The 27,803-nt window shown below is 44.8% G+C and overlaps 1 protein-coding gene and 1 pseudogene across 1 annotated transcript; one reads left to right on the top strand and one right to left on the bottom strand.

The window, feature by feature from the left end:
- Positions 1-22,228: 22,228 nt before the first annotated feature.
- LOC147975087 (uncharacterized) lies at positions 22,229-23,850 on the bottom strand (annotated as a pseudogene).
- Positions 23,851-24,179: 329 nt separating this feature from the next.
- On the top strand, positions 24,180-27,764 carry LOC125551112 (cyclin-dependent kinase B1-1). Its single transcript, XM_087517977.1, has 7 exons — positions 24,180-24,728; positions 25,368-25,429; positions 25,533-25,644; positions 25,759-25,852; positions 26,426-26,495; positions 26,883-27,021; positions 27,322-27,764. Exons 1-7 carry the CDS (start codon positions 24,369-24,371, stop codon positions 27,412-27,414), a joined length of 930 nt encoding a protein of 309 aa, XP_087374103.1. The 5' UTR covers positions 24,180-24,368; the 3' UTR covers positions 27,415-27,764.
- The last annotated feature ends 39 nt before the right edge of the window (positions 27,765-27,803 follow it).

The raw sequence follows: 27,803 nt of genomic DNA, 5'->3' as shown, positions 1-27,803 counted from the left end.
CCACAAGCCGCCTCGCCAGGTCGAAGTAGCTGTTGGGAAGGGTGTCGCCAGGCCACATTCGGCCTATAAAGCCCTTCATGGCCTGTTCAGCCGCCTTGTGTAGCTCGACCAGCTGCTTTAGCTGGTCGCTCATGGGCACCGGGTGTTTGGCCCCAATATACTAAGACCAAAACAACTTCTCCGTTGAGCTTCCCTCTTCGGCCTGGTAAAACTGTGCGGCATCCGACACGCTGCGGGGCAAATCTGCGAACGCTCCTGGAGAGCTCTGGATTCGGGTAAGTAACAAGTAATTTACTTTCACATGCTTGCTCTGCATAAAAAATGCCTTACCCGCCGCTATTTTCTTCATCGCCTCAATCTCCTGGAGGGCTTTTTGGGCTTCAGCCTTGGCATTTTTCTCGCTTTCGAGGGTCGTGGCAAGCTCGGACTCTCGCGTCTTCGAGTCACGCTCCAACGCCTCATGCTTCGACATGAGATCTTGGAGCTCTTGCTGCACCTCGTCCACCCGTGCCTCCTGCCTTTCCCTCTCGGTGCGCTCCTTGGCCGCTTTGTCTTCGGCCTCGGATAGCGCTTGCTTCAGGGTCGCCACCTCGGTCGTGGCCCTGGCAAATTGACGATGATCCTGTCATTTTGCAATCGCGTCTTCTTTTATATATACATATCTATAGACAAGGTATTACTTACCCTTGTTTTCCTCGAGCTGCCTCTTGGCAAGGCCGAGCTCTTTCTTGGACCCCTCGAGGTCCTGCTTCAATGCGGCAACCTCCGCGGTCTGTGCGGCAGAGGCCAGCAGCGAAGCCTGCATACGCATATGGACATACTTATGTTAGACTCCTGCGATATTGTTTGATCCTCCATTCGGCTTTTCTTTGTGAACACCTAACAGAGCATCAGGGGCTACTGTCTATGCGGTAATATTTTTCCTATATTTTAAATACTTACCTCAAAGCCTGTTAGAAGGCTGGCACAGGCTTCAGTCAGTCCGCTCTTAGCGGACTGAACCTTCTTGATCACCGCACTCATAATAGTGTGGTGCTCTTCGTCAATGGAAGCACTGCGAAGCGCTCCCGGCAGATCGTCCGGTGCCTCTGGATGGGCAGAGGTCACTGGCCCAGGCGTCTTGCCCCTCTTGGAAGGAGGCCGCCTGCCCGAGTCCGGAACCACTGGAGGTTCCGGCGCGGTGTTCGGCTGAGGGCCGAACTCGGAGCCCTCGGGGGCTTTGCTCCCCCTGCTCCCGGAGCCCGGAAGGTCGCTTCGAGGCGCCTCCGGGACTGTCTCCCCTCGACCCAGTGCCTCTTGAGACAACACCTCAGCATTGTCCGTAGGGCAAGGGGAGGTGGTGGTCGGAAGTGGATCGCTATCCATATCCGACGAGCCCAGGGAGTCGTCCGACGAGGATACGTCGATACGGGTTCGGGGCGGTCTGCACAATCATAATTCGGCGTTAGGAGAATCAGTGCGACAAAGGAATGATATGAGTTACTCTGGTATCTGAATACTTACGACTTCGCCAGGGGCTTGGCCCTGAGCAGACACTCGTCTTCGCCTGCGGCGGCGGTGGTGGAGTAATCCGGAAGGAGAGTCCTTCCCTTCTTGGACCCTTCGCCCCCCCGGTAGGGGCGGCCTTCCTTTTTCTTGTCTCCCCCGACTTGAGGGGGAACATCTTCATCTTCCTCCTTGTCTTCGGGGGAGGAGTGCGCCGCGGAGTTATCGGACGATAAGTCCGATAAACCCTGGCGCCGGGAACTCTTTCGGGTTCCCTTAGCCTTCTTGGTCTTCTCCGGCACCTTGTAAGGAGCCGGAGTCAGCATCTCCGTCAGGAGAGCGTCCGCAGTGCCTTCGGGCAGAGGGGCCGGACAGTTAATCTGCCCGACGTCTCCACCCCGTCCTGTCAAAGGCATGGAGCTCAGACCCCGCACATGGTTAAGCTGGGGGAAATAAATATCCTACCGGATGTATAGAACTCACTGAATGCGCTTGGCGGTTCGTGCTTAGCCTGCGGTCCTCGGTGAGGGAGGGAGGGACCTCGGCACCCTTGAACAGCACCTTCCAGGCGTCCTTGTGCATCGTGTCGAAGAGCTCGCTCAGAGTCTGGTGCTGGGCCGGGTCGAACTCCCACAAGTTGAAGTCCCGTTGTTGGCACGGGAGGATCCGGCGGATGAGCATGACCTGGACTATGTTGACAAGCTTGAGCTTCTTGCTTGTCATGTTCAGGATACATTTCTGGAGTCCGTCCAGCTCCACCGATGAACCCCACGACAAGCCCTTCTCTTTCTAGGAAGTGAGCTGTGTAGGGAATCCGGATCGAAACTCGGGGCAACCACCCATTTGGTGTCGCGCGGCTCGGTGATGTAGAACCACGCCGATTGCCACCCCTTTATGGTCTCCACGAAGGAGCCTTCAAGCCATATAACATTGGGCATCTTGCCCACCATGGCTCCGCCGCATTCTGCTTGTTGGCCGCCCACCACCTTCGGCTTGATATTGAAGGTCTTTAGCCATAGGCCGAAGTGGGGGCGGATGCGGAGGAAAGCCTCACAGACGACGATGAACGCCGAAATGTTGAGGATGAAGTTCGGGGCCAGATCATGGAAGTCCAGCCCGTAGTAGAACATGAGACCGCGGACGAATGGATGAAGGGGAAACCCCAGTCCGCGGAGGAAGTGGTGGAGGAAAACTACCCTCTCATGAGGTTCCGGGGTAGGGACGATCTGCCCCGCAGTGGGCAGCCGATGCGTGATATCCGCGGCTAAGTATCCGGCTCCGCGCAGCTTTTTTATGTGTCCCTCCGTAACGGAGGAAGCCATCCACTTGCCTCCCGCTCCGGACATGTTTGGAGAAGGTTGAGGAGAAAGATGCGGACTTGGGCGCTGGAGCTCGAGTGTGCGAAAATGGATGAACAAAGGAGGAGGAAGGCGTGGATGAAAAGGTGAGTCCTTGTCCCTTTATATGGGCGGATGACACTATGCGTCCCCACCAGCCTGGTAAAACTCGCTTATCCCCCAAGCGCCGTAATCGATGGCGCGGTTGGGTTACCCACGCCCGTATTGATGAGAATCTCGTAATAAGGGGGACACGATCTCTGCTTTGACAAGACGTGTCAAAAAACTGCCTCGCGTTATGTGTGGGGCTAGTTAAAGGAAACAGTTCGAATAATCACCGGGCCATGGCTTAATGTCATGTTGCCAAAACAAGTCAGCAGATTAGATTTGTGGAAATATTATTCTCTCTATGGTGGTATGTGGAACTTATTTTGCAGGGTCAGACACTATCCTTGTATTCAAATTCTTCCGTGGTGTATTCGGAGGAGGAACCCGCCTTGCAATGCCGAAGACAATACTGCGCACCGGACTCATCGTCATTGAAGCCTGGTTCAGGGGCTACTGAGGGAGTCCTGGATTAGGGGGTCTCCGGACAGCCGGACTATATCCTTTGGTCGGACTGTTAGACTATGAAGATACAAGATTGAAGACTTCGTCTCGTGTCCGGATGGGACTCTACTTGGCGTGGAAGGCAAGCTAGGCAATACGGATATGTGTATCTGCTCCTTTGTAACCGACCTTGTGTAACCCTAACCCTCTCTGGTGTCTATATAAACCGAAGGGTTTTAGTCCGTAGGACAACAACAATCATACCATAGGCTATCTTCTAGGGTTTAGCCTCTCCGATCTCGTGGTAGATCAACTCTTGTAATACTCATATCATCAAGAATAAATCAAGCAGGACGTAGGGTTTTACCTCCATCAAGAGGGCCCGAACCTGGGTAAAACATCGTGTCCCCTGCCTCATGTTACCATCTTCCTTAGACGCACAGTTCGGGACCCCCTACCCGAGATCCGCCGGTTTTGACACCGACAGTGTCCTTTGGTTCCCATCATATGAGCGCGCGCGTGGATCACACCATAGGGTTAGTTGTATGTTGATAGGACTATGTATTGGAGGGCAAGAGTCACAGAAGCTTCAACCTAGCATAGAAATTGATGCATACGGGATTGAAGGGGGACCAATATATCTTAATGCTATGGTTGGGTTTTACCTTAATGAACGTTGGTAGTTTCGGATGCTTGCTAATAGTTCCAATCATAAGTGCATAGAATTCCAAGTCAGGGATGACATGCTAGCAGTGGCCTCTCCCACATAAAACTTGCTATCGGTCTAGTAAAGTAGTCAATTGCTTAGGGACAATTTCGCAACTCCTACCACCACTTTTCCACACTCTCTATACTAACTTTATTGCTTCTTTACCTAAACAACCCCTAGTTTTTATTTACGTGCTCTTTATATTCTTGCAAACCTATCACGTTACACCTACAAAGTACTTCTAGTTTCATACTTGTTCTAGGTAAAGCGAACGTTAAGCGTGCGTTGAGTTGTATCGGTGGTCGATAGAACTTGAGGGAATATTTGTTCTACATTTAGCTCCTCATTGGGTTTGCCACTCTTACTTATCGAAAGAGGCTACAATTGATCCCCTATACTTGTGGGCCTCTTTCGATAAGTAAGAGTGTCGAACCCAACGAGGAGCTAAAGGAAGAACAAATATTCCCTCAAGTTTTATCGACCACCGATACAACTCTACGCACGCTTAACGTTCGCTTTATCTAGAACAAGTATAAAACTAGAAGTACTTTGTAGGTGTAACGAGATAGGTTTGCAATAATATAAAGAGCACGTAAGTAAAAACTAGGGGCTGTTTTAGGTAAAGAAGCAATAAGGTTAGTATAGTGAGTGTGGAAAAGTGGTGGTAGGAGTTGCGAAATTGTCCCTAAGCAATTGACTACTTTACTAGACCGATAGCAAGTTTTATGTGGGAGAGGCCACTGCTAGCATGTCATCCCTGACTTGGAATTCTATGCACTTATGATTGGAACTATTAGCAAGCATCCGCAACTACTAACGTTCATTAAGGTAAAACCCAACCATAGCATTAAGATATATTGGTCCCCCTTCAATCCTGTATGCATCAATTTCTATGCTAGGTTGAAGCTTTTGTGACTCTTGCCCTCCAATACGTAGTCCTATCAACATACAACTAACCATATGGTGTGATCCACGCGCGCGCTCATATGATGGGCACCAAAGGAAAGCAACATAACCACAAGCAAATTAAACTAATCATAGCAATTCACCAATTACGGATAGGACAACGAAAATCTACTCAGACATCATAGGATGGCAACACATCATTGGATAATAATATGAAGCATAAAGCACCATCTTCAAGTAGAGGGTACAACGGGTTGCGGGAGAGTGGACCGCTGTAGATAGATGGGGGAAGGTGATGAAGATGTTGGTGAAGATGACGGAGGTGTTGGTGTAGATCGTCGTCACATGATAATGGCCCCGGCGGCGTTCCGGCGCCACCGTGAGAGAGGGGCAGAGAGCCTCCCTTCTTATTCTTATTCCTTGACCTTCTCCCTAGATGGGAGAAGGGTTTCCCCTCTGGTCCATGGCCTCCATGGTGGCGGAGGGGCGAGAGCCCCTCCGAGATTGGATCTGCCTCTCTGCCTCTCTCCGTTTCTGCATTCCAGATTCTGTCCTTTCACCGTTTCTTATATTCCCGGAGATCCGTAACTCCGATTGGTCTGAAATTTTAACACGATTTCTATCCGGGTATTGGCTTTCTTGCGGAGAAAGAAGGGCACCAACTGCCTTGCGGGGTGGCCACGAGGGCCCAGCGCGCGCCTGACCCCCTAGGGCGCGCCCCCTGCCTCGTGGCCCCCTCGGGCATCGTCTCGCGTTGATTCTTCTTCCCAAAAAATCACATATATTCCAAAAAAATCTCCGTCAGTTTTTATCCCGTTTGGACTCCGTTTGATATGGATTTTTTGCGAAACAAAAAACATGCAACAAACTGGAACTGGCACTGGGCACTGGATCAATATGTTAGTCCCCAAAAATAGTATAAAAAGTTGCCAAAAGTATATGAAAGTTGTATAATATTGGCATGGAACAATCAAAAATTATAGATACGACGGAGACGTGGCATCCCCAAGCTTAATTCCTGCTCATCCTCGAGTAGGTAAATGATAAAAAAATAATTTTTGATGTGGAATGCTACCTAGCATAATCTTGATCATGTAATCTAATCATGGCATGAATATTATGACATGAGTGATTTAAAGCAATAGTCTATCATTTGACATTAAGACAATAATACTTCAAGCATACTAACCAAGCAATTATGTCCTCTCAAAATAACATAGCCAAAGAAAGCTCATCCCTACAAAATCATATAGTTTGGCCATGCTTGAAGTATCGTATCACGGGGTTTATGTGTGATAGAGCGTATCGTATCACGGGGTTTGGATGCACCGGCGAAGTTTGCACCAACTCTCGAGGTGAGAAAGGGCAATGCACGGTACCGAAGAGGCTAGCAATGATGGAAAGGTGAGAGTGCGTATAATCCATGGACTCCACATTAGTCATAAAGAACTCACATACTTATTGCAAAAATCTATTAGTCATCGAAACAAAGTACTACGTGCATGCTCCTAGGGGGATAGATTGGTAGGAAAAGACCATCGCTCGTCCCCGACCACCACTCATAAGGAATACAATCAATAAATACCTCATTCTCCAACTTTGTTACATAATGGTTCACCATACGTGCATGCTACGGGAATCACAAACGTCAACACAAGTATTTCTACAATCCACAACTACCCACTAGCAAACCTCAACACAAGTATTTCTCAATTTCACAATTACTCAACTAGCACGACTCTAATATCACCACCTTTATATCGCAAAACTATTGCAAGGAATCAAACATATCATATTCAGTGATCTACAAGTTTTATGTAGGATTTTATGACTAACCATGTGAATGACCAATTCCTGTCATCTCTCTAAGTAGATATAAGTGAAGCAAGAGAGTTTAATTCTTTCTACAAAAGATATGCCCACGCTCTAACAAATATAAGTGAATCAAAAGAGCATTCTACAAATGGCAGTTTTCTATGTGAAGAGAAACAGGCAATCCAAACTTCAAAAGATATAAGTGAAGCACATGAAGCATTCTATAAAGCCATACTCAAAAGATATAAGTGAAGTGCAAAGAGCATTCTATAAATCAACAATGGACTATCTCATACCAGCATGGTCCATCAAAGAAAAGTGAAAACTAAATGCAAAAGACGCTCCAAGATTTGCACATATCGCATGAACGAAACGAATCCGAAAATATACCGATACTTGTTGAAGAAAGATGGGATGCCTTCCGGGGCATCCCCAAGCTTGGACGCTTGAGTCTCCTTAAATATTTACTTGGGGTGCCTTGGGCATCCCCAAGCTTGAGCTCTTGCCTCTCCTCCTTCTCCTCACATCGAGACATCCTCGATCTTCGAACACTTCATCCACACAAAACTCAACAGAAAGCTCGGTAAGATCTGTTAGTATAATAAAGCAAGTCACTAATCTAAGTACCGTTGCAAACCAATTCATATTTTGTTTTTGCATTGTAGCTACTTTAATGTAACTTTTCCATGGCTTAATCCAATCGATAGTTTCATCAAAACAAACAAACTATGCATCAAAAACAGAATCTGTCTTAAACAGGATAGTCTATAGTAATCTGAACATTTACCATACCTCTGGTACTCCAAAAATTCTGATTTTTTTTGGAAAAATAAAAAAATTTATAGAAAGACAGTGCAAAAATTTTCAGAACTGTTTGACATTCCAGTAAAAATGTAAAATCGCGCACTACAGCCAAAGTTTCTATCTTGCACTGCACAAACCAACAAGCAATGTAAACATCCTAAAGGAAAATCTTGGCACATTATTTTTTATTTTTATACTTCATAAAAGCACACAACAGAAATAAATGACTCTCTAAAACTTCTGGGTTGTCTCCCTGGCAGCGCTTTCTTTAAAGCCATTAAGCTAGGCATATAGTGCTCAAGTAACGGATCCACCCGGATCCCAAGGTATATCAAAGCCAATTTTAATTAACAATGATTTGTGATTTAGTAGTGAACACAAAGTAACATATATCATGCAACAATGAAGTCTAACTCTCTTCCTATGCATCGGCATGTCATAAAAGAACAATTCATGCACACATAGTAAAGGCCAATGCTTAGTATAAACAATTTCTTGCAATTTTATCATATTGGAAACATGGAGAGGCAGAGATGTAGTTCCTCTCTCATAATAATTGCAATTAGGAGCAGCAAGCACATGCATATTATATCTATCAAAATCATCATGTGTAGTAGTAAAATGCAACCCATCAATATAATCCTTAATAAGGGCAAACTTCTCCGATATAGTATAGTCGGGAGAATTCAAAAAGATAATAGGACTATCATGCGTGGGTGCAATAGCAACAATTTCATGTTTAACATAAGGAACTATAGCAAGTTCATCTCTGATAACCCACAAGTGTAGGGGATCGCAACAGTTTTCGAGGGTAGAGTATTCAACCCAAATTTATTGATTTGACACAAGGGGAGCCAAAGAATATTCTCAAGTATTAGCAGCTGAGTTGTCAATTCAACCACACCTGGAAAACTTAATATCTGTAGCAAAGTATTTAGTAGCAAAGTAATATGATAATAGTGGTAACGGTAGCAAAAGTTATATTTTGGTTTTATAGTGATTGTAACAGCAGCAACGGAAAAGTAAATAAGCGAAGAACAATATATGAAAAGCTCGTAGGCAATGGATCAGTGATGGATAATTATGTCGGATGCGATCAATCATGCAATAGTTATAACATAAGGTGACACAGAACTAGCTCCAGTTCATCAATGTAATGTAGGCATGTATTCCGAATATAGTCATACGTGCTTATGGAAAAGAACTTGCATGACATCTTTTGTCCTACCTTCCCGTGGCAGCGGGGTCCTATTGGAAACTAAGGGATATTAAGTCCTCCTTTTAATAGAGTACCGGACCAAAGCATTAACACAGAGTGAATGCATGAACTCCTCAAACTATGGTCATCACCAGTAAGTATCCCGATTATTGTCACTTCGGGGTTAACGGATCATAACACATAATAGGTGACTATGGACTTGCAAGATAGGATCAAGAACTCGCATATATTCATGAAAACATAATAGGTTCAGATCTGAAATCATGGCACTCGGGCCCTAGTGACAAGCATTAAGCATAGCAAAGTCATAGCAACATCAATCTCAGAACATAGTGGATACTAGGGATCAAACCCTAACAAAACTAACTCGATTACATGATAAATCTCATCCAACCCATCACCGTCCAGCAAGCCTACGATGGAATTACTCACGCATGGCGATGAGCATCATGAAATTGGTGATGGAGGAAGGTTGATGATGACGATGGCGGCGGATTCCCCTCTCCGGAGCCCCGAACGGACTCCAGATCAGCCCTCTCGAGAGAGATTAGGGCCTGGCGGCGGCTCCGTATTGTAAAACGCGATGAATCCTTCTCTCTAATTGTTTTCTCCCCGAAAGTGAATATATGGAGTCAAGATGGACGTCGATGGAGCATCAGGGGGCCCACGAGGCAGGAGGTGCACCCAGGGGGTAGGCGCGCCCCCACCCTCGTGGACAGGGTGTGGGCCCCTGGCCTTGATTCTTTTGCCAATATTTTTTATATATTCCAAAAATAATCTCCGTTGATTTTCAGGTCATTCCAAGTACTTTTATTTCTGCACAAAAATAATACCATGGCAATTCTGCTGAAAATAGCGTCAGTCCGGGTTAGTTCCATTCAAATCATGCAAATTAGAGTCCAAAACGAGGGCAAAAGTGTTTGGAAAAGTATATACGACGGAGACGTATCAACTCCCCCAAGCTTAAACATTTGCTTGTCCTCAAGAAATTCAGTTGATAAACTGAAAGTGATAAAGAAAAACTATTACAAACTCTGTTTGCTCTTGTTGTTGTAAATATGTAAAGCCAGCATTCAAGTTTTCAGCAAAGATTATGAACTAACCATATTCACAATAACATTTAGGTCTCATGTTTACTCATATCAATGACATAATCAACTAGTGAGCAATAATAATAAATCTCGGATGACAACACTTTATCAAAACAATCATAATATGATATAACAAGATGGTATCTCGCTAGCCCTTTTTGAGACCGCAAAACATAAATGCAGAGCACCTTTAAAGATCAAGGACTGGCTAGACATTGTAATTCATGGTAAAAGAGATCCAGTCAAGTCATACTCAATGTAAACTAACGATAATACATGCAAATGACAGCGGTGCTCTCCAACTAGTGCTTTTTAATAAGAGGATGATGACTCAACATAAAAGTAAATAGATAGGCCCTTCGCAGAGGGAAGCAGGGATTTGTAGAGGTGCCAGAGCTCGATTTTGAAATAGGAATGAATAATATTTTGAGCAGTATACTTTCATTGTCAACATAACAACCGAGAGATCTCGATATGTTCCATGCTACACACATCATAGGCGGTTCCCAAGCAGAATGGTAAAGTTTATACTCCCCCACCACCAACAAGCATCAATCCATGGCTTGCCCAAAACAACGGGTGCCTCCAACTAACAACAATCATGGGGGAGTTTTGTTTGCAATTATTTTGATTTGATTTGAGCATGGGACTGGGCATCCCGGTGACCAGCCATTTTCTCATGAGTGAGGAGTGGAGTCCACTCCTCTTGAGAATAACCCACCTAGCATGGAAGATACAGACGGCCCTAGTTGATACATGAGCTATTCGAGCATAAAAAATAGAATGTTTATTTGAAGGTTTAGAGGTTGGCACATACAAATTTACTTGGAACGACAGGTAGATACCGTATATAGGAAGGTATGATGGACTCATATGGAATAATTTTGGGGTTTACGGAGTTGGATGCACAAGCAGTATTCCCACTTAGTACAAGTCAAGGCTAGAAAGAGACTGGGAAGTGACCAGCTAGAGAGCGACAATAGTCATGAACATGCATTAAAATTAATCAACACTGAATGCAAGCATGAGTAGGATATAATTCACCATGAACATAAATATCGTAGAGGCTATGTTGATTTTGTTTCAACTACATGCGTGAACATGTGCCAAGTCAAGCCATTCGAATCGTTCAAAGGAGGATGCCACCCTATCATACCACATCACAACCATTTTATTAGCATGTTGGCATGCAAGGTAAACCATTATAAACTCCTAGCAAATTAAGCATGGCATAAGCAACTATAATCTCTAATTGTCATTGCGAACATGTTTCATTCATAATAGGCTGAATCAGGAACGATGGACTAATCATATTTACGAAAACAAGAGAGGTCGAGTTCATACCAGCTTTTCTCATCTCAATCAGTTCATCATATATCGTCATTATTGCCTTTCACTTGCACGACCGAATAGTGTGGATAATAATAATAGTGCACATGCATTGGACTAAGCTAGAATCTGCAAGCATTCAATTCAAGGGAGAATACAAGGTAATATGGGCTCTTTGTTAGATCAACAATAATGCATAAGAGAGCCGCTCAACAATTTCATTAAGGTCTTCTCCTCTCGACCCCCAAAGAACAAGAAAAGAAATAAAACTATTTACACGGGAAAGCTCCCAACAAGCAAAACAAGAACGAGAAATCTTTTGGGTTTTCTTTTTAATTACCACTACTACAGGCATGGAAAGTAAACTAGCTAAAAGCTACAACTAATTTTTTTTGTTTTTCTTAAGGTTTTTCAAACACACAAGAAGAAAGCTTAAAAAGAAAATAAACTAGTATGAATGATACAATGAAAAAGTATGAGCACCGACAACTGGCATGAGTGTGTGAACATGAATGTAATGTCGGTGAGGAATACGTACTCCCCTAAGCTTAGGCTTTTGGCCTAAGTTGGTCTATGCCCATGGATCAAAACTGTAGCTGGGGTCGTACTGAGAAGGGTCCTTGGGTTTCCACTGGTTGGCGATCTCCTCCGGATTCCACTAATAAACAGATTGACGGTGAGGATCAGATGGTGGCTCCGGCTCTGTAGCTGTCATCTGGCCCCGGTACGCATGAATGGCCTCAGGCAAAATGAGGTACGTGCCTGAAAGTATGTTAAACAAAGAGGGTGCAGGCAAGGTAATAATCTCACAATAATTTTTACCAAATATTATTTTGTACTTAAGTATCTTATTCTTATCCTTAACAATAAACTCATGTGCTACCATACTCTTATACCCTAGAACAATAGGAGGCAGCAACTTTTCCTCTTTCTCAAAATGCCTGATAGGTATGTTAAAGTGTGCAGCAAGGCGCGAGGCAAAGATACCTCCGAGGATGGGGCCCTTTGTACGGTTCAAATTTAACCATTTAGCAACAATAGCGCCTAAACTGGAAGTAGTATCACAAAACATGGCATGCCGCAAAATAACAATATCAGGGGCACTAAGGTTTCCGTAGTTCCCACGACCAATTAAACATCTACTAGCAAATATTGCGAAGTAACGCAGAATAGGAAAATGTATGCTAGTGATTCTTGCATCGGAAACCTTTCTAGTTTCACCTACAGCAGTCGTATCAATAAATCCCTCCACATCATTACGATGTGGTTCCTCTATGTTACCCTCAAAGGGTATCATACAGACCCGGCAAAAATCATAAAGTGGCATCTCCTTATGCTCATCATATAAATAAAATTCCACCGAAGGTGGTGACCTTCTAGCATGGAAATGAAAATTTTGCACAAAAATATTGGTGAGTAAGAGATATTGTTCACGCCGGTCGTGGAGGAAGTCAGTGAGGCCTGCATTCTCAGCTAATCAATAAAAATCTTCATAAATCCCGGCTTCTCTCAAGAACTCATCACAAGGCCATTCACACGACCGAACCTCCACGGTACGAGGGATATTATACTTGGGCTTCTTATTTTCTTCACTTCGCTTATCCTTAGAGCTTCGGCTCGATGAGCCCCTCAAAAATCTCTTCATCTTTTTCTGAAAATTTCTAAAATTTTTAGTAACTTAAAATAAAAGTGGATCAAACTCAACAAAATTGATAGCAACTACTCCTACAAGTGCCTAGAGGCTATATCATGCATTAGAACTACTTAGAACCATATAAATTTGACATGCAAGCTCAAGAACAGGGTCACCTAAGCAGCAAAAATTTGCAATGAATAAATCAATAGAACAAAAACTAATTGGGCCATTGGAGGAGTCACATACCAAAGAACAATCCCCCAAAGTAGTTTTGTGAATGGAGCTTTGAGCAAGGAGATCAAAATGGCAGCAAAAGGAGCAAGAACTCAGGTTTGAGCTGGTGGATGATTTTTTTCTAGAGCAAGATGAAGTGTGTGGGTGCAAGGATAAGTGGAGGGGACCCGCATGGGGTCCACGAGGCAGGGGACGCACCTAGGGGGGTAGGGTGCGCCCTCCACCCTCGTGGGCACGTGGCTGCTCCCCCTGCTATGTTCTCAGTGCCTAAAATTCTTAAATACTCTAGAAAAAATCATATTTCATTTTCAGGGCATTTGGAGAACTTTTATTTTCAGAGTATTTTTTATTGCATGGATAATTCAGAAAACAAACAGAAAATACTATTTTTACTTTATTTAATATAAATAACAGAAATTAAAAAGAGGGTATAGAGAGTTGTGTTTTCTAAATTCATCCATCTCATGCTCATCAAAAGGAATCCACTAACAAGGTTGATCAAGTCTTGTTAACAAACTCATTCCGAATCGCATGAAACCGGAGAAATTTCGAACAACACTAGGTTACCTCAACGGGGATATGCACGTCCACAACAATAAGAATATCATATTTCTTCTTGACAGTAGGAAGAGGAAATTCAAAACCTCCAATAGTGATCATTGAAAATTTTCAAATAGAATTGATACTGTGGACTTGAGGTTGTTTCCTTGGAAAGTGTACCGTATGCTCATTACCATTAACATGAAAGTGACATTGCCTTTGTTGCAATCAATAATAGCCCCTGCAGTATTCAAAAAGGGTCTGCCAAGGATAATCGACATACTATCGTCCTCGGGAATATCAAGAATAACAAAGTCTGTTAAAATAGTAACGTTTGCAACCACAACAGGCACATCCTCACAAATACCGACAGGTATGGCAGTTGATTTATCAGCCATTTGCAAAGATATTTCAGTAGGTGTCAACTTATTCAAATCAAGTCTACGATATAAAGAGAGAGGCATAACACTAACACCGGCTCAAAGATCACATAAAGTTGTTTTAACATAGTTTCTTTTAATGGAGCATGGTATAGTTGGTACTTCGGGATCTCCTAGTTTCTTTGGTATTCCACCCTTAAAAGTATAATTAGCAAGCATGGTGGAAATTTCAGCTTCCGGTATCTTTCTTTTATTTGTAACAATATCTTTCATATACTTAGTATAAGGATTCATTTGAAGCATATTAGTCAAACGCATACGCGAAAAGATAGGTCTAATCATTTCAGCAAAGCGCTCAAAATCCTCATCATCCTTTTTCTTGGATGGTTTAGGAGGAAAAGGCATGGGTTTCTGAACCCATGGTTCTCTTTGTTTACCATGCTTCTAGCAAAGAAGTCTCTTATCATAACGTTGATTCTTTGATTGTGGGTTATCAAGATCAACAACAGGTTCAATCTCTACATCATTGTTATTGCTAGGTTGAGCATCAATATGAACGTCATCATTAATATTATCACTAGGTTCATGTTCATTACCAGATTGTGTTTCAGCATCAGAAATATAAATATCATTGGGATTCTCAGGTGTGTCAACAACAGGTTCACTAGAAGCATGCAAAGTCCTATCATTTTTCTTTTTCTTCTTCTTAGAAGAACTAGGTGCATCAACATTAGTTCTTTGAGACTCTTGCTCAATTCTCTTAGGGTGGCCCTCAGGATACAAAGGTTCCTGAGTCATTTTACCCCCTCTAGTCACAACTCTAACATCATTTTCATTCTTCTTATTATCTAATTCATTGAGCAAATCATTCTGAGCTTTAAGTACTTGTTCTAGTTGAGTGGTAACCATAGGAGCATATTTACTAATAAGTTTAAGTTCACCTTTAACTCTAGACATATAATCACTCAAGTGTTCAATCATATAAGCATTATGTTTCAATTGTCTACCAACATAAGCATTGAAGTTTTCTTGCTTAACAATAAAATTATCAAACTCATCCAAGCATTGGCTAGCAGACTTATTACGAGGAATATCACATTCATCAAATCTGTAGAGAGAATTTACCTTTACTACTTGTGTCGGGTTATCAAGACCATGTATTTCTTCAATAGGTGGTAAATTCTTAACATCTTCAGCTTTAATACCCCTTTCTTTCATAGATTTCTTTGTCTCTTGCATATCTTTAGGACTGAGAAATAGAATACCCCTTTTCTTCAGAGTTGGCTTAGGGATTGGTTCAGGAAGTGTCTAATCATTTTCATTACTCAACATATTATTCAATAGCAATTCAGCTTGATCAATAGTTCTTTCCCTGAAAACACAACCAACACAACTATCCAGGTGGTCTGTGGAAGCATCGGTTAGTCCATTATAAAAGATATCGAGTGTTTCATTTTCTTGAGAGGATGATCAGGTAAAGCATTAAGTAATCGGAAAAGCCTCCCCCAAGCTTGTGGGAGACTCTCTTCTTCAATTTGCACAAAGTTATAAATTTCCCTTAAGGCAGCTTGTTTCTTATGAGCAGGGAAATATTTAGCAGAGAAGTAATAAATCATATTCTGGGGACTACACACACGACCAGGATCAAGAGAATTAAACCATATTTTAGCATCACCCTTTAATGAGAACGGAAATAACTTAAGGATAAAATAATAGCGAGTTTTCTCATCATTAGTGAATAGGGTGGCTATATTATTTAATTTAGTAAGATGTGCCACAACAGTCTCAGATTCATAGCCATAAAAAGGATCATATTCAACCAAAGTAATTATCTCAGGGTCGACAGAGAAATCATAATCCTTATCAGTAATAAAGATAGGTGAAGTAGCAAAAGCAGGGTCATATTTCATTCTAGCATTCAAAGACTTTTCTTTAAGCTTAGATAATAACTTCTTAAGATCAGATCTATCATTGCAAGCTAAGAAGTCTCTAGCAGTTTCTTCATCCATAACATAACCCTCAGGCACAACAGGCAATTCATATCTAGGGGGGAGAATCTTCATCATCACTTTCATCAATATTATCAGTTTCAATAATTTCATTCTCTCTAGCCCTAGCAAGTTGTTCATCAAGAAATTCACCTAGTGGCACTGTATTATCAAGCATAGAAGTAGTTTCATCATAAGCATCATGCATAGCAGAAGCGGCATCATCGATAACATGCGACATATCAGAATGAATAGCAGGAGTAGGTGTCGCAAATTTACTCATAACAGAAGGTGAATCAAGTGTAGAGCTAGATGGCAGTTCCTTACCTCCCCTCGTAGTTGAGGGAAAAATCTTGGTTCTTTCATCTTTCAAGTTCTTCATAGTGATCAACAGATATAAATCCCAAGTGACTCAAATAATAGAGCTATGCTCCCCGGCAACGGTGCCAGAAAATAGTCTTGATAACCCACAAGTATAGGAGATCGCAACAGTTTTCGAGGGTAGAGTATTCAACCCAAATTTATTGATTCGACACAAGGGGAGCCAAAGAATATTCTCAAGTATTAAAAGTTGAGTTGTCAATTCAACCGCACCTGAAAGACTTAATATCTGCAGTAAAGTATTTAGTAGCAAAGTAATATGGAAGTAACGGTAACAGTGGTAAAAGTAATAGTATTGCTTTTGTAGTGATTGTAACAGTGGCAACGGAAAAGTAACTAAGCAAAGATCAATATGCGAAAAGCTCATAAGCAATGGATAATTATGTCGGATGTGATTCCTCATGCAACAGTTATAACATAGGGTGACACAGAACTAGCTCCAGTTCATTAATGTAATGTAGGCATGTATTCCGAATATAGTCATACGTGCTTATGGAAAAGAACTTGCATGACATCTTTTGTCCTACCCTCCCGTGGCAGCAGGGTCCTATTGGAAACTAAGTGATATTAAGGCCTCCTTTTAATAGAGTGCCGGAACAAAGCGTTAACACTTAGTGAATACATGAACTCCTCAAACTACGGTCATCATCGGGAGTGGTCCCGATTATTGTCATTTCGGGGTTACCGGATCATAACACATAGTGGTGACTATTGACTTGCAAAATAGGATCAAGAACTCACATATAATCATGAAAACATAATAGGTTCAGATCTGAAATCATGGCACTCGGGCCCTAGTGACAAGCATTAAGCATAGCAAAGTCATAGCAACATCAATCTTAGAACATATGGATACTAGGGATCAAACCTAACAAAACTAACTCGATTACATGATAAATCTCATCCAACCCATCTCCGTCCAACAAGCCTACAATGGAATTACTCACGCACGGCGGTGAGCATCATGAAATTGGTGATGGAGGAAGGTTGATGATGACGATGGCGATGGATTCCCCTCTCCGGAGCTCCGAACAGACTCCAGATCAGCCCTCCCGAGAGAGATTAGGGCTTGGCGGCGGCTCCATATCGTAAAACGCGATGAATCCTTTTCTCTGATTTTTTTCTCCCTGAACGTGAATATATAGAGTCGGAGTTGAGGTCGGTGGAGCCTCAGGGGGCCCACGAGGCAGGGGGCGCATCCCAGGGGGTGGACAGGGTGTGGGCCCCCTGGTGTTGATTCTTTCGCCGGTATTTTTTATATATTTTCCAAAAATATTCTCCATGAAGTTTCAGGTCATTCCGATAACTTTTATTTCTGCACAAAAATAACACCATGATAATTCTGCTGAAAACAACGTTAGTCCGGGTTAGTTCCGTTCAAATCATGCAAGTTAGAGTCCAAAATAAGGTCAAAGTGTCTGGAAAAGTAGATACAATGAAGACGTATCATGCGCTGCCCTAAGTCACCGTCGACGGCTGCAGCACGACGGCCCTTTCACAGCAGTAGCAACTCCCTAACTGGGATTGAGAGATCAAGGAGAGAGAGGGCTCGCGGGAGGAATGGAAGAGAAAGGGGATCGGGCCAGAGGATGAGGACAACTTGTTTGCGAAGAAGATAAGATGCGGGATGGGCGGTGCGTCGGTCCCACGGGACACGTGTTAATCTTTTTTTAGCTTAATTTTGCCGCTTTATTTAATCAAAAGCATTCGGAATTTCGTCCGAGATTACATCTAGAACACAGTCTGGGGTGTCACCCAACCACACCTTACACAAATCATCACCTACACCAACTTTAGCAAGCTTGTGCGTGACAACATTAGCCGAACAACGAATCCATGAAACTTTAAATTCAGAGAAAGATGCAAGAATGGACTTAATCTCCTGAATCCACACCCCAGCGTTGGCATGATCCTTGTGTGGGCTTTGCAGCCTTTGGACAACACCAAGAGAATCGAGCTCGACGTGGACCCTGTGTGCATTGATCTCCTTCGCCACCTCCAGTCCCCGCTTGCAAGCCAGGATTTCAAGAGCTTCCGGTTCTACAATGCCGTGATACACATGACAGAGCCCCGCCCGGAACGCGCCACCATGATCTCGAATAACCGCTCCCGCTCCGCCCTTGTCACCTCCTCTATGCACTGCTCCATCGGAGTTGATCTTGAACCAACCCTCCTCAGGCGGCCGCCATTTCTCCTTGACCGGCGCCGCTGTCGTTCGCCTTTCTTTGGCATGAACTGCTGTCCACTCATTGATATATGACACAACAGAGCTCATGATTTCATGTGGGGCAGCAATCGCCTTACCATCCCTCGCTTCGTTTCTTGCCAACCAAAGACCGTATGTAGCTTGAACCATAGCAGCTCGCTCCTCATTTTCAGCATCGGCAAACCACCCAAGTAGCCAGCTAGCTAAAGCACCCTGGGAGTCGATCTGACAAGGTGGGATCGCCACCCTAACTCCCTTTTCCGAGTGAAGAAGCTGCCAGAACAGCGCAGAATGTTGGCATGACCAGAAACAGTGTAGCACCGTCTCTTCCCGACCACACACAACACAAAAAACACCGGGTTTGATGCGACGTCGGTGAAGTTTAGCTCCTACCGCAAGCCCATTCCTTATCGTCCTCCACATATGGATCTTTGTCTTGGTCGGCGCGTTTGTGTCCCATAATGCCATATATCCCCTGTGCTGCGCCACCGTGCTCGAGGGACCCGGCTGTCCGGTCCCCGATCTGCTCATGGCCATTCGCAAGTGATACGCCGACTTGACGGTGAACTCTCCATTCTTTGTGAAATTCCACGCATGAAAGTCATCCGTTCCAGGGCCCCCAACCGCTATTTGCTTGATGTCATGTGCATCCTCGCCAGAGAACATTGCATGTAGCTTAGCCATGTCCCAGCTCCGTTCATCATGGGCAAGCAAGTCTGCAACCTTGGTAATACCTGGGATGTATAGCTGACCCAGTGGCCGCATACTACCAGCCCTTGGAATCCAGTTTGCGTGATGGATCTGCACCGAACTGCCGTCCCCAATGCGCCATACAATCCCCTCATTCAGTAAATCCCTCCCATGGAGAATACTCTTAAAAGTGAACGCTGCAGAAGGAGGTGCTGTTGCAGATAAAACCGATCCATCCTCAAAATAACGAGCTTTTAGTACCCTCGCGCAAAGAGATGTTGGTACCTGTAGGATCCTCCATGCTTGCTTAGCCAACAAAGCTTGGTTGAAAGCCCCAGGGTCACGAAACCCCATACCACCATCTCGTTTTCCCGCACACATTTTTTCCATGATATCCAGTGTACCTTACGTTCACCATTCGTTGCCGCCCACCAGAATTTTGAAGAGATTGAGGTCAGGTTCCGGCACGTCTTCTTTGTGAGCTGAAAACAACTCATGGTGAAAGTGGGTACAGCTTGTAACCCAGATTTGATCAACACTTCTCTCGCAACTTTCGATAGTCCTTGCCCCTTCCATCCGCCAACCTTGCCTTTCGAGCTTTCCGTCACATACCTGAAAGTACCCTCCTTAGACTTCCCAGCCAGTGTTGGTAGCCCGAGGTATCGCTCACTAAGAGCTTCTGAATGAACTCCCAATAAATTCTTTATTTCCTCCTTGTCATCCTCCTGATGACCTTTCCCAAAGAATATTGAAGACTTCTGTAAGTTGACTCGTTGGCCTGATGCCTCTTCATATCTCCTCAGTATTTCCCTCAACGTCACCATGTTGTCATGCGATCCTTCCAAAAACACAATACTGTCATCTGCAAAAAGAAGGTGAGTAACATGGGGGCCAGTGCGCCCAAATTTCACACCCTTCACCTTCCCCTCCTCTTGGGCTTTTTTGAGCATCGCAGAGAATCCTTCCACACAGAATAGAAACAGATAAGGGGATAATGGATCACCCTGTCGGAGCCCTCTGGAAGGGGAAAACCCCCTCGATAAACCACCATTGAGCTTCACCGAAAAAGTGGCCGACGTTACGCACCGCATGATCAGGGCAATCCATCCTTACGCAAAACCAATCTGTTCCATCATCCGCCGGAGGAAAATCCATTCAACTCGGTCGTACGCCTTCATCATATCGAGCTTGACTGCACAAAAAGGTTTTTTCCGCTTCCGTTTACGTATAGCATGCACGCACTCATACGCAACAATCACATTATCAGTAATCAACCGCCCCGGGATGAAGGCACTTTGCTCCTCAGAGATAAGCACAGGTAGAATGCCCTTAAGCCAGTTAGCCAAGACCTTCGTCGCGATCTTGTAGAGAACATTACAGAGGCTGATCGGACGGAACTGTGAAAGTAACTCCGGTGAGCTACATTTCGGGATCATGACGATAATCGTATCATTGAAAGCCTCCGGAGCAGCTACCCCATTCAAAAAGTCCTTTACTGCCCGGCACACATCATGTCGAACTAGCAACCAGTGTCGTTGGTAAAAGAGAGCCGGTAATCCATCCGGCCCCGGTGCCTTCGTGGGTCCCATCTGGAAGAGCGTCGAATCAATTTCCTCATCCTTGATCGGCTCGAGCAGCAGCTTGTTCATATCCTCCGTCACCAAGCTATCAATGTTCTGTAACAAGTCAGCCGCCCCCCGTGTACCTTCCGATGTGAATAGCTGTTCGTAGAAGTGAGCAGCCATGTTGCGCATCTCCTCATCAACCCTGCACAAAGACCCATCATCCCGCTTCAGAGCTTTCACCGTGTTCTTCCTTTTCCTATGAGAGGCTCTATTCTGAAAATATTTAGTGTTTTGATCGCCTGCTTTTAGCCAATCCACTCGTGACCTCTGCCTATACATGATTTCCTCCCGAGCATAAATTTCACGCAGCTGTTCCTCCAACTCGCAGACCTTCGGTGAGGACCTCGACACGAGGGATCTATTTTTAGCATCCAGCAGTTGCGCTTTCAGTTTCGCCACTTGTCTCCTAATAGAGCCGAATACCTCTCTTGCCCACCGCTGCATTGAACCCGCCATTGCTCCAAGTCTATCCCATGTTGCAGCAAGCCCTTGTTCTCCTGAAGCAGCTGCTATCCAAGCTTCATTAATCATGTTTTCATACTGCTCATGCCGCGTCCATGCTTCTTCGTATCTGAAAAAGCCGCCACCTCCCCTAGTACGGCTTGGAGCAGTCTCCACCTCACGCACTAGAAGGGCTTGATGATCCGACTCTTTGGTAAGGATATGTTCTACTGATGTCTCCGGAAACAAAGATAAGAAATCATCATTGCATGTAGCCCGGTCCAACCTAACCTGGATATTATGAGCTCCATCTTGTTTATTATCCCATGTGTATGGGTATCCCGAAAATCCAAGATCAGCTAGGCCGCAGTCGGCCAAGCAGTCCCGAAAATCTTCCATTTGTGAGAAACTTCAGAGGTTACCTCCACGTTGATCAGTCTGAAATAAAGCTTCATTAAAATCACCTAGACAGATCCATGGGTTATCGTCTTGAGCTTTGAGGTAACGAATCGCGTCCCATGATTTTTTTCGAAGCTCCGTTCGAGGTTCCCCGTAGAATCCAGTGATCCTACAAGTCTTCCCCTCGATAGACACCACTGCATCGATGAAATATTGGCACCACGGCCTCACTATTACTTGCACATGATCTCTCCACCAAAGGGCTAGACCGCCACTACGGCCCTTGCAATCCACTGCTACACCCGAAGTAAAGCCTAAACTCCACTTGAGTCTTTCCATTGCTCGCGCCTTCTTTTTTGTTTCACATAAAAACACCACCGCTGGGTTGTGGGACCGTATCAGGTCTCGTAATTCGCCCACTGTCGAGTCCAACCCCAATCCTCGACAGTTCCAGGCCAATATGTTCATTGTGACCGGCGGCCCTGCCTCGCAGGGTCCGCCGAGGTATCATTGTGCTCTTCAATACGATCAAACACCGAGGAGTTCTTTTGTCTCGTGTCACGAACAAAAAAATCATTTCCCACTTGTCCGTCCAAATCCCCCTTCGCAACCCAGTACTGCCTTGGGCCCCTTTTCCTTTCCCTGTGGACTTCATATCTGGGACTGCTTGGAGAGCGATATTCTGTTGTATAATCTGGCCTCGGCCTTCTCACACAATACCCCTGTCTACGTTCCCGCCCTCTGAATTGACTCGAGGAACCAACTCCATCCTGATCCCAGCGTCCTTGCTGCCTATAATTGTGCCTCAACTCCTCTTGTTTCTCTTGTTGGCGCCTTCTCAGTTCAGAACGCATGTCTCTCTCCCTCTTTTGCTCCAGCGTGTCCCGAAGATCTCTATCCTGTGGCGCATCTTGGCGCCCCTTCTGTTTGTTGGGGCTAGAAACTTCCTCTCCGATTCCTTTGCCATCCCCGCCAGTGCGAGAGGCAGCCGGAGTGGTAAACTCTCTCTGCAGATTACGTTTAGTTGGAAGATCACGGACAGTTCATGTCTTCCTTTTGTCCCTATCACCATCGCTAGATCTCACACTGCCATAGATGTTTGCACTTACCGATGGTGCCCGTTGGGATCCCTCCTTAGGTCCCGAAGAATGACCCGGCGAAGCCCTTAGCCATTCTCCCCACTGCTGATCTGGATCCACCGCCGGGGTACATCCGTTCTCACCATGCACCAGCCGTCCACACTCAAAACAGAAGTGTGGAATCTTTTCATACTTAAAATCAAACCATGTTTTCTCTAAATCATCTTCAGATTTCTTCAAATAAAATCCTCTCACCAAAGGTTCACACACTGGAAGTTTGACTCTGAAACACAGCTCCGAGCCCTTGGCAAAGCCATCTTTTTTCACATCCACTCGCACTATTTTTCCAAGCCAGTTCCCAAGTGCCTCCCTGAAGGCTTTTGAGCGCTTGTCCAAGGGCAGATCTTCAACCCGGACCCATATACCGACAGAATCAAACGTCATCTCCGATGGCCTCGTGGCTCCGTCATATTCCTTGAGCACTAATACACTGAAATCAAATTGCCATGGTCCATTGTTTAGAGCATGTTTCCAGTCACCCTCACTTCCAAAAGTCACCACAAATAAATTCCTCCCAATGATCTTGAACTGGGCTTCTCTGTGTAGACCCCAAGCCCTCGGCATAGATTTCTCTAACGCACGCTTGTTCATCAGCCGAGGAGAGAAAGCTTTCCTAATTGCAGACCACTTCGCGGCCTATTATTTTCCTGTTCCGCATCCTTAAAGACGAAGCCCATGGCCTCCTTCTCTGTCAGCACTAAGCCACCAAGCCGTTCAGTCAAACTAGCTGTCGCCGCCGCCGTTTTGCCATCACCAGGGGATACGGAGGAGTTCCTGCTCTGAGGGCCCAGTGGCATCCTCATCGCTGGGATCGTCGCCTCCTTTGGTGCCGGCGATCGCGGCGTAGCCGCCGTTCCCTGTGTCTTCATACCCGTCGTCTTCGCCGCCCCAGGAGTAGCCGCCGCACTCCTCGGCGCCGCCGTTCCATCATTCATCCTCTCCGCCATGTCCTCCCCACCAGAAGGAGAGCAACACTCCGACCCGCACGTAAGGAATCGCCGCCGATCCCTCCCGTGCCGTCGAGATCCTCACCGCCACCGCTTGCAAAACCCTAACCCTAGCGCTTGAGCCGATCGCCTGGCAATCGCCTCAATCGCCTATCCGTGTTTTACGTGCGAGGTGGACCCTGGGGACACGTGTTAATCGACCGAGGTGGTTTGCGGAGACGAGAAATCATCCGGTAGATTTTAAACATTTTCCTTCTTTTTAGAGGATCGAGCGAGGGGGTGGGCAAACAAGCAGCGGCCCAGGCGCCCAGCCCATCTTCAACTCGGCTCTTTCGTTCTCAAGTCAGCCACGCAGCAGGGTCGCAGACCCGCTTCACCCGTTTCCTTTCATCTTTTTTCCCTCTCTCCCCCATTTCAAAACTTCCAGATCCACCTAGGGTTTGCGCCTCCTCCCTCCGCCCCCATCACACAAGCCGCATCGAGGAGGACGACGCCGACCTCGGACCGTCGGAAGCACCATGGAGAAGTACGAGAAGCTGGAGAAGGTCGGGGAGGGCACCTACGGCAAGGTGTACAAGGCGCAGGACAAGGCGACGGGCCAGGTGGTGGCGCTCAAGAAGACCCGCCTGGAGATGGACGACGAAGGGATCCCGCCCACCGCGCTCCGTGAGATCTCCCTCCTCCGCCTCCTCTCCAGCTCCCTCTACGTCGTCCGCCTCCTCGCCGTCGAGCAGGCCACCAAGGGCGGCGGCGCCGGCGGTGGAGGGAAGCCCGTCCTCTACCTCGTCTTCGAGTTTCTTGACACTGACCTCAAGAAGTTCGTCGACGCCTACCGCCGTGGGCCCGCCCCTAAGCCGCTCCCAACGCAGGTCGTCAAGGTAACGATTTTAATTCGTTTTGAGGCTGATTTGCCCTGCTCACTTGGCTTTCCGCCGATGCTACGTCGGCTGAGTCTCCTATCCATCGATCTGAGGACTTGGCACTTCCTCATATATGCCCATTCTGAACTCTGAGTTTTGCATCGTAAACGTGCAGAACATTGATATGCAATCAGAGCGAACTACACTGTAATTTTTAATTCGTAATTGACATGATTAATCTTGACGATAAATTGAAGAAATTAAAACATTGAACCATTTTAAATGCTGATGAAATGTGGAATCAGAACATCATACGGTTGTATGCGTTTGTAGTTGGTTTGAATTCGTCAAAAAATATGCAAGCTCTACTACTCTAGCCTAGTTGCAGGAGACTAACTAAGTAGTGCAGTATAATGGTTGAAACTCAATGTTGACTGCTGCTGGCGTTCTGTATTTTGCATACACTCAAGTTCAGATTAGGGCCCCCTCCAAATCCAGAGAGCTTAATTTGTTGGTTGCTTTGGAATCAATTCATCTTCATGCCTTTATTTTGGGGATGCTATCGTTAATTTTCATTGGATAGCAGTTGGCGGAATCCATTTTAATTTTGATAGGTCTGTTTTGGGCTAATAGACAACTTTCTTTACTTTCTTGTAGAGTTTCTTGTATCAGTTATGCAAAGGAATTGCACACTGCCATGGCCATGGGGTCCTTCATCGGTTAGACCTTTGTTTTCTGATTTATGTTGCTGTACTTATTGGCCCATACAACATTGCAATTGTTGCTAATGTGATTTATGATTGTTCCTCTTTGATATCATAGGGATTTAAAGCCCCAAAATCTATTGGTTGACAAGGAGAAGATGATACTGAAAATTGCAGATCTTGGGTTAAGTAGAGCTTTTACTGTTCCTATGAAAAGCTACACCCATGAGGTACTGTTTACTCGTCTATTCATCTGTAAAATTGGACAGTGAACACTAGTTGACATAATTTATCAGCATGGTTTAGTATGTTCCTCAGTCATATTCCCTATTTTTGTGTTGTAGATCGTGACGCTTTGGTATAGAGCTCCTGAAGTACTGCTTGGAGCAACACATTACTCAACCAGTGTTGATATTTGGTCCATCGGATGCATCTTTGGTATGGCAATATTCCTTAATTTTGGTCTATGTTATTGAGTACTGCCTCTGGACTGGTTTACAAGCCCCTCTGGTACTTTGAGCCTAACTTTGACCACCGATTTAGTAAGAAAAATATAAGTTACATGCATAAAAAATACACCATTGGATTCACATTTGAAAGAAGCTTTCATTGCATACTTTTTGTGGCATATAATTGTACTGAAACGGAAAGCACACCTGTACAATCACAGCAAAAATACACTAGGGAATTGATGGTCACTCCTGTCTATATGAAATAGTAGATGAGTGGTTTTGTGCTTTAGATCAGTGGAAATTGCATTTGCTCGAACCAAGGTATTACCATAGCAGCAATTCTAAAGCCTTCAACGTATGAAGTATTGCAGTTTAAGAGTCAACTACCAAGATCTTAAGCTCCAATTTCACATGGGCCTCATGCTTTTGAATTTCTGGCCGACTCCTCAGTTTTTCCTTGCTCTCCTTAACTTACAAGATGACATATTTTCCACTTTTGATTGAATCCCCCTCCTCGCCCCCACCGTTTGATGTTTACACTCTTTATTATTCTGCACAGCCGAGATGGTCAGAAAACAGGCTCTTTTCCCTGGTGACTCTGAGTTACAGCAACTGCTTCACATTTTCAAGTATTTCTCTTTCTCTCTCTCCTGCTTCTCATTAGTACTGAGAATATGTATTTGTCAACTTATCATGATAAAACTACTTTTCTTAGTTGCAAGAATATCATGCTAGTACTTTCAGAACAATCTTATTTTTCGTCCTGTTCTGTTGAAAAACATGCCGGATTTTCCATGAGCTGATACTTGCCACAATCTGGAAACATAGCAAAATTTGTCCCAATTTGAGATGGTGGACTTTATCAAACTGTTCTTTGTCAGACTCTGTCTGAAAACTTCTGATTCGGATTAGCACCAGTGCGACATACAGTATGTCGTATTTTATTAGTTAATATTTCTTCTATCAATTTATATTGTACATGCATTGAACCATTAATTAAAAGTGCTCCTTATCAGGCTGTTGGGAACTCCTACCGAGGAGGATTGGCCTGGAGTAACTGCTCTGAGGGACTGGCATGAGTTTCCTCAGTGGAAAGCACAAAGATTGACACGTGCAGTCCCTACACTGGAACCAGAAGGAATTGACCTGCTATCGGTACGCTAAAAAGCTTAAATGCTAGCCCTTCATTCTCTTCACTGGAAAATCATTAGCCTGTCAAACTAAACATGCACTGTGCTTCATTACTATTGCTTGTTGTTTCTCCAACTCAACAAATTCAAGTTATGGGGATGTGCTTAACCATCCATTCCCTGTCATTTGTCTGCTATCTTATGATGTTAATTCTGCTGAACATTATTTTGATGCACTTGAGTTGAGTTTTCTATTCATATGCCAAGGCTGCATCAAGTATGTCTAGCCATATGGGCTTACATTTCCATGTCTCGTTCCTTGCAGAAAATGCTCCAGTTCGACCCGGCGAACAGGATCTCAGCCAAAGCCGCGCTAGAGCATCCCTATTTCAACAGCCTCGACAAGTCTCAGTTCTAGCTGTTCTAGCTACCGTGTGATTTTTCTCAACTTGGTGTGTGCGCTCTGCTCACCAACTTGTTCTGCCATGAGATCGATGCTGAAAACGCACGAAACCATGTTTCATCTACCTACAATCAGCAACGGCGTGTTGCTGGTAGTTGGCTCCCATGAGCGCCCGTCTCCTAAACCTCCAGCACTTGATTTGCCCTGAGAATTATCGACTGAAGATACTGTAGGAGTTTTATTTGCTCTGTACGGAATTGTTTGATGAGATGGGTTTGTGGACAACAGACATTTGTGTAGCATAATAAGGCAGTACTAGTATTTGTTAAGAAAATGTTGCTTCATGACAAGTGAAGTTATTTGGAGCTGCGAAGTGGTGAGAGGCGTGGCGTGTGTCCGTGGAA

This window comes from Triticum urartu, chromosome 4A (genome assembly GCF_056163025.1).
Source record: "Triticum urartu cultivar PI428250 chromosome 4A, HENAU_Tu73, whole genome shotgun sequence".
Lineage (NCBI taxonomy): Eukaryota > Viridiplantae > Streptophyta > Magnoliopsida > Poales > Poaceae > Triticum > Triticum urartu.
The sequence above is the reverse complement of the archived record's forward strand: the minus strand, read 5'-3'. Positions and strand labels throughout refer to the sequence as shown.